This window comes from Dromiciops gliroides, chromosome 6 (genome assembly GCF_019393635.1).
Source record: "Dromiciops gliroides isolate mDroGli1 chromosome 6, mDroGli1.pri, whole genome shotgun sequence".
Taxonomy (NCBI): domain Eukaryota; kingdom Metazoa; phylum Chordata; class Mammalia; order Microbiotheria; family Microbiotheriidae; genus Dromiciops; species Dromiciops gliroides.
The window spans coordinates 237,845,804-237,858,780 of NC_057866.1; the positions used below are offsets into that span (position 1 = coordinate 237,845,804).

A 12,977-nucleotide genomic window follows, 5' to 3' on the forward strand; every position below is an offset into this window, starting at 1 on the left:
CTTTCATATGTCCAGGTCCCGGTTTCATCTCTCCCATCTCTCTTTTCCTTACCATTCTTACTGCCACTATCCACCCTCAGTGAATTATTGAAGTAGCTTGTAGGTGGCTTATTCGATAGAGCAGTGGCCCTGAAGTTGGGAGGACCTGAGTTCAAATTTCACCTCAGACACTTACTAACTGTGTGACCCTGGGCAAGTCACTTAATCCTGTTTGCTTAAACATCCAGGGCCATCTCCAGTCATTCTGTTGTATATCTTGCCACTGGACTCAGATGGCTCTGGAGATGAGAATGAGTTTGCACACACACACACCCCCCCCCCTTACTTAAATCCAGCTCACTGAAAGTCATGGCATTACTCCAATATCATGGTCCTCTTAGAGAATGAAGGAACAACATTTGAAGTAGCTTCTAAGCACATCTCTTTATCCAATTTATCTTACACATTGTTGGAAAGTTAACTGCCTTCATGCACAAGCCTAATAATGGCAGTCTGCTCTTCAGAAACCTTCGGTTCATTAAACTTAGAGTCTTTCCTTATTGTTTACTAAATGAAGCCCAGATTTCTGGCATTCATGGTGTGGTTCCAACTTGTCTTTCTGTCTTTTTTTATACATCCATCATACATCCTGTGCTTTTCAACTTAGGTGATTTTGCTCATACTGTTTCCTATCCAGGACTGACTGGCCTATCCTTCAGCTCAAATACCTCTGTGCAGCCTTCTATCATTCTCCCCACTTAAAAAAGATTTTTTCCTTATCTGATCTGATCTCTTTATCGGGAAGCTCTTGGGTTTCAAATGTTTCATCTCTCCATGCTTCTATTCTTGGATTCTAGCCAAGAAAACACAAACTCTGAAATAAGCCAGAAAATGGCCCCCAAAAGTAGGGGGAAAGGCATGGAAGTAGAATGTGTTGCTGATGTCTGTTGTAACTCATCTTTTCACTTTATTAATTCACCATTGAGGTCAAGAACTTCAGATAGGATATTTTTATAAAGACCTACCCAGACAAAAGATAGAAGTTAAAATTTATCAGTATCATAATAGTGTTCTGTTCTTAGTTTTAAACATTTTGAAATACATTACTAATTGGTTAGTGACTTCATTTATCTCTGTTATAAAAGCAACTTAAACTATGTATGCAAACATACACACGTACATACAATTCAAAATGGCTTTTTAACTTTCATTTGTTTCAGGCACTTTACACGAACTTGTATTACTGAAGGACTGCCGGTTGGCCAACAGTGTTAAGAGTAGACAGGAATTAGAAAAAACATTGTATTGTCTGTTACTTTGAGCCATCTTCTAGTAGAGGGAAATAGCTTTACTATAGAAGACCCTTACTTGTAATGGGATTTTACTCGTGTTTGACAGTGTTCATTGTGTAGTCTTGCTGTAGCATTACAAGGTTTTAGTGTGGTTTTTCTGTTTCTTAAAGGTATCCCTCGGAAAAGAAAATTAGACTCATCTTCCTCATACTCCTCTGAAGATGATGAGGATGATGATGATCAAACTGTAAAAAGGAAACGATTCAATCCTGTAAGTTATCCTTTACTCATATGTTTTAGCTCAGAACACTATTACAGCTGATGCTATTTTTGACAACATACCAAGTCTGAAATGAGCTAATTCTTTAGAAAACCTTTTTAGTTAATAATCACATAAGAAAGTTTTCCCTTTCCCGCCATGTATTTTTTTGCTCATTTGTTTGTTTAGTGTTCTACCAGTATTCTGAGTTACAAGATGTTTTGAAGACCTGTTGTGGTTAGAAACATGGCAACAGTTTGTTCATTTTCAATAAATACTCTTTGGGATAATTTTTCATATAGTTACTTTGAATGCATGAAAAGCCTTTTGGAATGATCCATAGTAGTCTGAGCCTTGAAAAAAGTTCTGAAGCCTACTTATCAAATATCTTAATTATAAAAGAGCTGGTAGCAGGGTTAACATGGTATTCCTGCTGTTCCTCATTAATCAGTCATTGTGTTTTGAATGTCTCACTTTTCTATGTTTCTAATATCAGTCAATACCTGATAACTTTTATTTGGTTTAACAAACTTTTATGAAGTAAGGCTTTTAACACCTTCAAACTTGTATTCTTTTTTAAAATTTGTTCTGAACTCAACAAACATCAAATGAAATGGGCATTTCTCTATATATAGTAGAACAGAAAAAGGATTATACATTTGAAAATGAAACTTTAGATCTCTGTTGTGTATAGCTCATTTTTCTCTTTAAGTTTATCAGTGTCCTGTACTTCCTTCTGATCTTCCTTCTGTACAGTGCATTAAAGAAAGATGCCGCAATGGTCCTTTCATTTTCCCCCTACTTGATCTATTTCTCTTTACTGCTCCGTTCCCCCATTGAAAAAAAGATAAAACTTCCGTGACAAATACACATAGTCAAGCAAAGGAATTTTCCACATTTTTCAGTGTTGGAAAATATTTCCCTCTTAAATCTATCACCTTTTTCAAGGTAGGGACCATGCTTTATCATCAGTACTCTGAAAATAAAATTGTTCTATTCCTTGTGAAATCAACTCTTAAAAGGTATCTTGTCAGATAAGAAAATAGCAATTTGATCCTATGATTTTAATCATAGGACACACTAGGTTAATTTTTTTTTTAAAAAGATTAAAATATCTTGAGATCAAAATATACAACAAAGTCTAGCATGCATCCTTTTATTTTCATCCCAGTAAAATTTGTGTAGAAAAGAAAAACACTTCAGTCTTAACTGCATGCAGTGTATGGTGATGAAGGAAAATTGTCATCTAAAGTCTGCTTTGTCTTTTTGAAATCTTCAATGAGTTAGGAAAACAAGGGACCTGGTTAGGACATAAATATTTTTAGGCACACTATTAGAAAGTCCCATCTGTTTATTTTATAAAAAATTAGTTTTGAATTTTGGGTCTATAGGTCTTTCATTCCTTTCTAGAAAACACTTATCAAAGGGTTAATAAAATTTTGTGGGTCTTGATCAAAAAAATAGCAGTCGTACTCTCCAGTTTTTTGACCTACATTTAAGAATGATTTGCTGAGTTGTACCAATTACATCATTAAATAACCATTAATCCCCTCATTAATATTTTTTTTTTAAATGGATGCTGCTGAGGCTGTGTAAAGGCTTCTCTTGAAGGATAGCTAATCAGTTGAGATGTGTAGCCAGACTTTGTTTCCCATATCATTTGTAGCTTCTTTTGAGTCACTGGTATGTGGAATTAGTCAAATCAAAGAATGGAATAAATAGGTAAACTTAACTTTTTCTTTATTTGTGATCATGATTAAATTTTGAAACAAGAATTTCCCCTTTTCCCTCACCCACCCCCACCCCCAAGGTTTAAGAAAGTGATATGATTAGGACTAATAGTCTGTTGAGTTTGCCTCTTAATGCTTGGAAAATTAATGATTTCCTATTTTATTTTTCATTAGATTCTTTTGTTCTCCAGAAACTTGGATTTCTCAAATATTCTGGAAAGCAATGTTAAATTTAACAATCTCTGATAATACTCCTAACTTCCTGCTCTGTGTGTATGTAAGAATGATATGTAGAGAGAAATACACATTTATATCTATATTTTAAGTCAAGTAGTAGTTTGTACTATTTGATTTTTTTTTTTTTTTGGTGAGGCAGTTGGGGTTAAGTGACTTGCCCAGGGTCACACAGCTAGTAAATGTCAAGCATCTGAGGCCGGATTTGAACTCAGGTACTCCTGACTCCAGGGCCAGTGCTCTATCCACTGCGCCACCTAGCTGCCCCAGTTTATACTATTTGAAACCAACACTAATCTAGGTGTTTTGGAAGACAAGAAATATAGTATAAAATAGATAGCTAGCTCTTGGACAACTGATATTCATAAGTCAGAGTACAGCTCACAGAATCCCAAAATTTGAGAGTTATCAGGGGCTTTGGTGGCCTTCTAGTACAATCCACACCTGAAGGAAATTTCTACTCTAACATAGCTGACAAGTGGATATGCCGTTTCTTCCTAAAGCTCTCCAAATTAGTGAAAACTGCTGACCTTGAGACCTAACCTTGGTTCTCAGTGTTAAGAGGTTTTTTCCTGATGTCTAGCCTAAATTTGTCTCTTTGCAACTTCCACACATTACTCCTAGTTCTACCCTTTGGGCTAAAAAGAACAAGTCTAATCCCTCTTCCACATGACACCCCTCCAAGTACTCAAAGACAATTATAATCATCCCTGAATGCTCTCCAGTCTGAATACTCTTAGTTGCTTCATTCACTTGCATATGAAATAGAGAAAAAAACCAGCCTCTTATATTGGTCTAAGATGGCTGTACCTTTCTCCAAATTATCTATCATGTAAAATCAAAATGCAGCTTTTAATTGATAGGGTGTGTCTATATATATACACTTTACCTTTGAATTAAATCTCATTTTGTTAGAAATAGAATGAATATAATACTATAACATAATATAAATAATATGTATGTACACATATGTGCCTATTATTAATATAGGCTATCAGGAGTGTACTTTGACCCTGTTCATTGGGAAGGTATATTAGAGATCATCTTGTCCTAGTCCCTTATTTTCCAGAGGAGGAACCTCAGGATTATGACTTGTCTAATGCAGTATAGGTAGTTAGTGGCAAAACAAAGGTTGGAACCCACAGCTAGAACTGGATTGCAAGACCGGGTGACCTGGAAGGACAGTGGTGCCCTTAAAAGAAATAGCAGAGTTTGAAGGAGAGTTTAGTTTGTGGGGAGTCTATTTTGGATACACTAAGGTTATCTTAGCTGCTAGTGTTTAAGAAAGAGTAGATTTAATTAGTGCAAGACAAGGACGTGAGTAGAAATTCTTTAGGGGGATGACTGGCTTATATGTGTGGTGTATTGGATGTTCACCAGTGGGGCATTCTTAACACTGGGCATTGATAATCTCAAGAGCAGGGATTGTTTCAAGGTGGTTTTGTTTTTGTTTTTGTTTTGCTTTTTCTTACTTTGTATCCCCCATCCTCCACTCAGTACCTGGCAAGTAGTAGGCTCTTAATACATATCATTTCATTTATTAAGCACCTACTCTGTGCCAGGCAGCGTGCTGTTGGCAATATACAGAAAGGCAAAAATAATTCCCACTCTAAGTGTGGGGTAAGGAGACATCATGCAAACTAACCCATATGTAGATAAATATATTTATGTTTGTCATGTTTATACCATGTATAAACAGCATCAATTGGAGATATTCCCAGAGGAAAGACATTAACATTAAAGAATACTGGGAGGAAAGCCTTGCAGAAGGTATAATTTTTTTTTTTTTTAGTGAGACAATTGGGGTTAAGTGACTTGCCCAGGGTCATACAGTGTTAAGTGTCTGAGGTCGGATTTGAACTCAGGTCCTCCCGACTCCAGGGCCGGTGCTCTATCCACTGTGCCATCTAGCTGCCCCTAGAAGGTATAATTTTTACTGAGACTTGAGGAGAAACTAAGAGGCAGAGGCAAGAAGGGAAAGAATTCCAAGTGTAGGGGCAGCTAGTGAAAATACACCAACTCAGAAATGGAATGAGAAGAGACTTGAAAGAGGAAGAACAAGCAGTGGGTCACTGGTTCCAGGCATGAAGTGATAGAAAGCCAAGGTGAGCAGGGTACATGGAAGAGTGATGCTTTTGAAAATAGAAGAAACATGACTTGGCTACTGCTCTAGGGATGGAGAAGAGGTAATGAGGTAATGACTTGAGGGTGACATCTGGCTTGTAAGTGTCAGTGGTCAGGAGAGGAGAGGGTTTGAGGAAGAAGATAATGAGTTCAGTTTGGGACATGTTTAAGATGTCTGTAGGACATTCCATTTTCGATGTTCAGTAAGCAGTTTGAAGATGGGACTAGTCAGGAGAAAGATGAGAGTTGGATAAAGATCTGAGAATCATTTGCACAGAAATGTGTTGGAAACTGATGAAATCACTGGTGGAAGTAATATAGATGACAGTTGAGAAAAGGGAACAGGGGGCAGGGCATGCTTGTTGGTTGTTGATTGGCTTATTCTAATTTTGTATTCCACAAAACACTTAGCTCAATGTTGATGCACAGTAGGCATGTATTAAATACACTTTTTAGTGGTATTTCTTTGGGGGAATCTTTCATATTTTGACTCATTCCTTCTTTCCCCCGTCTTTGTAAGTGTTCCCCAGCATTATGTCATAGGTCCTCTCCCTTTTTCTCCTTACTTTTTCTCTTAGTAATCTCATTAGTTCCCCTAGTTTCAAGTCTTCTGTGTACATAACCATGGCATATCCTCACTCCACATGTCTAATGAGTTACCAAATCTTGCTGTTTCTGTTCTATAACAGCTCTCGCTTCTGACCCCATTTCTCCTCTCAAAGCCACATCCTTGGTTCAACCTTACCTCTCACCTAGATTATTGCAACAGCCCTCCATTTCCCAGTCACAGGTCTCTTTCCACTTCAGACTATCCAAATGATGCTGCCAAATTTCCCTAAGGGCAAATCTGGCCATGCCACTCCCCCAGTTAGTCCCTCTTGACTCTAGGATAAAATAGAAACTCCTCTGTTGACTTTTTTGAAGTTCATACAAACTGGCCCCAACTTATTCCCCACCCTTTACTCTGTAATGAAGCCAAACTGTTTCTCTCTCGGTTCCCCACACATGGCACTCCATCCCATCTCCATGCCTTTGCACTGGCTTTTTCCCATACTTAAAATATTTTCTTTTCTCTTAGAATCCCTCTCTTCCTTCAGGTTACAACTAAAACACCACCACCTCCATGGAAGTCTTTCTCAATTGCTCTCCTTCCCAAAAGACCTTGTATTGATTACTTTGTAGTTAGTCTAAAAAGAGAGAGAGAGAGAGAGAGTGTGTGTATGTGTGTGTGTGTACACATGTATATATATTTAAAAATATTTTTCCAATTACGTGTAAAGATAATTTTTAACTTTTAAAAAAAATTTTGTGTTCCAAATTCTCTCCCTCCCTCATCTCCCCCTTTCCTGAGACATTAAGCAGTTTGATATAGGTTATACATATGCAGTCATACAAAACTTATTTTCATATTAGTCATGTTGTTAAGACACAAAAGGGAAAAAAGCAAAAAAATTTTTTTTTAAATACTGTGAAAAATAGTATGCTTTGCTCTGCATTCAGACTCCATCAGTTCTTCCCATGGATATGGATTGCATTTTTTCGTTTTGAATTCTTTGGAATTGTCTTGTATTATTGTATTGCTGAGAAGAGCTAAGTCTGTCACAGTTGATCATCACACAATCTTGCTCTTACTGTGTACAATGTTCTCCTGGTTCTGTTCATTTCACTTTGCATCAATTCCTGTCTTTTCCAGATTTTTCTGAAATCAGTCTGCTTGTCATTTCTTAAAGCACTATAGTATTCCATTACAATCATAACTACAGGTTGTTCAGCCATTCCCCAGTTGATGGGCATTCCCTCAATTTCCAATTCTTTGCCACTACAAAAAGAGCTGCTATAAATTTTTTTTTTTCATATAGGTCCTTTTGTTTCCCCCACTTGTCCCTTTAATCTCTTTGGGAAATAGACCTAGTTAGTGGTACTTCTCGGTCAGAGGGTATGAAGTCTTTTAGCCCTTTGGGCATAGCTCCAAATTGTTCTCCAGAATGGTTGGATCACTCCACAACTCCACCACCAATTAATGTCCCAGTTTTCCCACATCCCCTCCAACATTAATCATTTTCCTTTTTTATCATATTATCCAATCTGATACATTTAAGATGGTAGCTCAGAGTTGTTTTAATTTGTATTTCTCTAATCAATCGTGGTTTAGAGCATTTTTTCATATGACTGTAGATAACTTTGATTTCTTCTGACAACTTTCTGTTCGTATCCTTTGACCGTTATCAATTGGGGAATTACTTCATTATTATGAATTTGATTCAATTCTCTATATATTTGAGAAATGAGGTCTTTATCAGAGATACTTGCTATAAAAATTGTTTCCCAGCTTTCTGCTTTCCTTTTAATCTTGGTTGCATTGGTTTTGTTTGTGCAAAGCCTTTTATTTATCTATCTATCTATCTATCTATCTATCTATCTATTTATTTATTTTTGGTTGTTGTTGTTGGGCAATGGGGAGATAAGTGACTTGCCCAGGATCACACAGCTAGTAAGTGTCAAGTGTTTGAGGCCAGATTTGAACTCAGGTACTCCTGAATCCAGGGCTGGTGCTTTATCCACTGCGCCACCTGGCTGCCCCCACCTTTTAAATTTAATATAATCAAAATTACCTTTTTTATGTTTTGTAACACCGTATGTTTCTTGTTTGGTCATATGACTATAGTCTTCCCTTCTCCATATATGAGACAGATAAACTATTCTTTGTTCTAATTTCCTTATATCACCCTTTATGTCTAAATCGAATTGAATCACATTGAATCATACCTCCCCATTTTGACCCTATCTTGGTATATGCTGTGAGATGTTGGTCTACATTTATATTTGTACACATATTTAGTCTATATGTGCTTATATATCAGAGGTACTATGAGTAGTGGATGAGAGAACCAGCTTTGAAGCCATAAAGACCTGCCTTCAAGTCCCACCTCTCTGATACACACTAGCTATGTGACTTAGAGAAGGGTGAAAAGAAAGGAGCATTTGTTTAGTGCCTCTTCTGTGCCAGCCAGCACTCTGCTAAGTGCTTTACAGACATCCTCTCACAGCCCTGGAAGGCAGGTGCTATTACAACCCCCATTTTACAGATGAGAACATTGAGGCAGACAGACATTCCTTAACTTGTCCAGGTCACACAGCTAATAAGTGAGTGAGGTCATATTTGACTCTAGACTTAATGCTCCACATATACTGGGCTACCTAGCTGCTTGGTACAAATTCCATAGCCCATTGTAGGAATCTCTGTAGAATTATAAATTGCAGAGAAGGTGTTGACTTACGTTGGTAGAGAGCCTTTCCTCATCCGAGATATCCTGTACCAATTTAACCACAGGTTCAGTCCCTGTTGACATTTTATACACACACACACTCTCACACTCACACTCACTCATTAGAATGTAAACCTCTTGTGAATAGAGATTAGTCCATTCTTTGCACTTGTTTCCCAGTGTCTAGCACCGTGCTTGGCGTAATAAGTACTTGCTCATTGAGTGCTTATTGAATTTAAGCACCAGAGATGAAATCAAGCAGTTGACTTCAGTTTTTGAACATTTTCTTCTCTTTTCCTCTCCATTGATGCTGGCTACTTTAGTTTGTCATTGAAGTATAAAAATTATAGCCACTTTGCATCTCTCTCAGCATAGCATCCTTTGAATCATTTAATATATGTCATTAAGTCCAATCAAAAAATGAGAAAAGGAGGTAAAATTAAAGTTAGTTTTATGAATGAGATTGAATGGAGGAAGATTTAATTATGAGTAAAATAAGAATGTAATTGTAGGTTTCATTTATTCATACTGATTTCTTCTATCATCATGGATCTTCAAGAATTTGTTGTGTTGGTTTGTTTTTTAAGATCTGAATGCTTAACAACATACAAAATATATCAAATTAACTTCCTATAAAATAATCTAATTGGGAGAATTATTATAAACATTGCCTAATTAAAGAACAATTGTAAATTAATATTTTAAACATCTCACCAAGATATTTTATAACTTTTTAATTGCTTGCTTTTGTTTTTACTCTTTTTACAATTAAAATAAACAAAAATAAACTTAAAATAGTATCTTTCTCATTTCTGAGATCTCTAAATGTTATAGTTTCCTACCCAGGTTAGAACATTAATGTTCTTGATTAAAGGCCATTGCATTCTTGCTTTTTCAAAAAACTTCTCTTCATGATCCCGAACAGCTTGAAGAATCAAAGGAATTTGAAGAACCAGAAGATCAATGGGACAAGCAGGAAGCAATTGTAGCAAAGCTGCAGACTGAGTTTCCCAGTTTGGCTAAAGAGGTAGGTAGGCTTTGAAGAACATTTAACAAATTCATGTACCACATGTTCACATTTAATATTTAGGAAGGGTTTAAAAAACATCTTTTTTTATTCAACTTATATAGATTGCATCATCTTTATTGCTAAATATTGCCCCCCCCCCAAAAAAAAACCAACCAAAACTATTAGTTAGAACAAAGAATAAATAAAGGAAGAAAATCCAGTTTAGAAAAATTAACCAGAACACCAGCATGGTTTGACATCATATACAGTATAAAATTGGGAGTTTGAGATTATTAACCATGCACAGGCTTTAAGGAGCAAAATCAGCATGTGAAATGTTTATTGTCTTGGCTATTGATTGGCATTATTATACTAGCAAATTTTCAATATTGCTGAGAATAATATTTATCTGTATTATGTAAACAACTAAGAATTAACGAGAGTTAATAGTTAGAAATCGTTGTGGATTATGTTATAGGTAAGAAACTATAAGCCTTTTGGGGGAGGGGGGTGAGGCAGTTGGGGTTAAGTGACTAGCCCAGGGTTACACAGCTAGTAAGTGTTAAATGTCTGAGGCCAGATTTGAACTCAGGTCCTCCTGACTCCAGGGCCAGTGCTCTATGCACTGCACCACCTAGCTGCCCCTATAAGCCCTTGGGGGGGGGCGGGCGGGCAATGAGGGTTAAGTGACTTGCCTGGGGTCACACAGCTAGTAAGTGTCAAGTGTCTGAGGCTACATTTGAACTCAGGTCCTCCTGAATCCAGGGCTGGTGCCTTATCTACTGCGCCACCTAGCTGGCCCCCCTACAAGCCCTTTTAAAAGGCATATTTTCCATTTAGAATCTGTGTGTGTGGAGTGAGGATTATTTTGTTAAATGAAGAAATAGCAGAATGTTTTATAAACTCATACTAGTGGTTTACGAGGCAGCTGGGTGGCACAGTAAATGGAGTACCGTCCTAACGTCTGGAAGACCCGAGTTCAGATACAGTCTCAGGCACTTCATAGTTGTTTGACCCAGGGCGAGTCAGGTACATTTTGTCTGCCTCAGTTTCCTAAAGTGTAAAATGGGTGTAATAATAGCACCCGCCTCACAGAGCTGTTTTAAGAGTTAAACAAGGTCATATTTATAGGGTGATGAGTACAGTCCTGGCACACAGGAGGCTGGTCCTTCCCATTCCCCATTACCTCAGTGTTAGCACTCCCCCAGTGCCCAGCAAAGGGGATGTCCCTGAAGGGTTCCATTGAGAATCTAACGTTTGACGTGGCAAGAAAATGTTTTGATTTATATTTGGACGGGGATACAGAATGACTTGAATAAATGTGCTAATTGTTGTTGTAAGTGGAGCATTTTATCATCCCATATGGAAATTAACTACTATAGCATTCATTTTGTAGATTACAGTCAACAAATCGATCTTCTTAAGTCAGCTTAACTTTTGTTCCTATGTAACGCCCATCTGGGTGGCATTCTAGAAAGAAATTTTTAATAGAAGTGGAAAAGTAAATCATTTGTGGAAATTATGTAATTCAGTGTAGCATTATAAGTTTTTATGGTCTTCTGCTTGTTGGGGGTTTTTGGCATTGTGAACAAAAGTGAAGTTTAGATGTAGTGATTGTGTCATTACTCTAGAGCTAGGTTTTGATTGGTGCCAATAATGAATCCCAGATGTTACACTATTTAGAATTATAATTATGTAAATATGGTCATTGTTTCCAGCCCACTGGAAATATGAAGTGTGAATTCATGCTTCAGGGGATTCATTATTCGCATTAGCTGTAAATGACCCACAGAACTAATGCTGTTTTCCATCAGGTTACTGATGATGCTCATTGCTATCAGAGGAATCATTTTAGTGACAAGTGCAAAAAAACATATGGCTGAATTTTTTTTTAGATATGTCTATAGTCATACACATTAATCGGCGTGCACCCCCCCCCCCCCATTTTTACTCTGACATTCTTCAGGGGATTATTACCAATTATGTTACTCCTAAAAGAGATTACAAGACTTAGACACAGTATCATGACTTTGGACCGTCTGTCTACCTTGTGTGTTGAGATATGAAGTAAGCTTTCCTCCCCATGCAGTGAAGGAGCTGCTCAGACCCTTCTCAGTGGAGCTCCACATCTGGGGGTTTGGCCAGGCCTAGAAAGTTTAGGCCTTAGAGTTTGGGGTCTATTTTCTGTGCACGGAATATAAACCAAATTCTAATTCAGGCCTTCATCAGACGTCCTTTTTAAAGTGTGCATTCTATGCAGCATGATAGTGTTCTGTGGGGATTTTAAAGATTAATAAAAAGACTTGGCCCTAAGGAGTCCTTTGTTTTCTCCTAAAGAAGAATTTACATGTGAAATCCTACTCTGCTTGTTCTTTTGAACCTTTAAAATTTTAACTTTTTTTTTCCTGTTTTCAGTTTTTAAATGTCTGGTTGACTGTTGAACTTAACTGAGTACCTTCTTTAAGTATAATTATATATGAGGCATACACAAACGTTAAAAGGCATATTTATTACTCTGGGGAGCTGACCTTTCTCTGATTCAAAATTAGCATGGGAAACAACCCTTATAAACATCAGAAAAGTAAAGTTTAAAAAGTCAAAGACATAAGCTGTTTTTTGTGAATTTTATAATTAGGATTTTTGAAAATGCATATGCATTTATTCCAGGAACTAAGAGAAGTACTTCAGGAACACGAATGGATGTACAATGAAGCTTTGGAATCTTTAAGAGTATTTGCTGAAGATCAACAAGGTAAAAAATCTCTGCCGTACACCGTCACGAAGCATCCAGATTTCACAACTGCAAATAAGGTTGCAATGGGTAAGAACATCAAATAAGTTTATTTTTAATAGTCTTAATTCACCTGTGTAAATTTTTTTTTACATCATCACTTTAAAAAAAATCTCTTGTACTATAGGGACAGATGATAACACCATTTTCCTCTTTATCCAGCATAAATTGTTAGCCTATTGTAGCAGGTGAGTGAAGTATTATTGCTTCCATCTGAAGTTAAGTGAATAAATTAGCTGATGCCTTTTCATCTTAAATTTCTTATAATTCCTTTATGAGGGAGTAGAGATGAA

The 12,977-nt window shown here is 36.9% G+C and overlaps 1 protein-coding gene across 2 annotated transcripts in view; it reads left to right on the forward strand.

Moving 5' to 3' along the window:
- The window catches only part of SMARCAD1 (SWI/SNF-related, matrix-associated actin-dependent regulator of chromatin, subfamily a, containing DEAD/H box 1), a 100,458-nt gene that overhangs the window by 35,167 nt on the left and 52,314 nt on the right, over positions 1-12,977 (forward strand). For both annotated transcript variants that reach the window (XM_043970072.1, XM_043970073.1), the window contains exons 6-8: positions 1,442-1,542; positions 9,810-9,911; positions 12,561-12,714. In XM_043970072.1, coding sequence (XP_043826007.1) covers positions 1,442-1,542; positions 9,810-9,911; positions 12,561-12,714 — 357 coding nt within the window. The remainder of the gene's footprint in view (positions 1-1,441; positions 1,543-9,809; positions 9,912-12,560; positions 12,715-12,977) is intronic.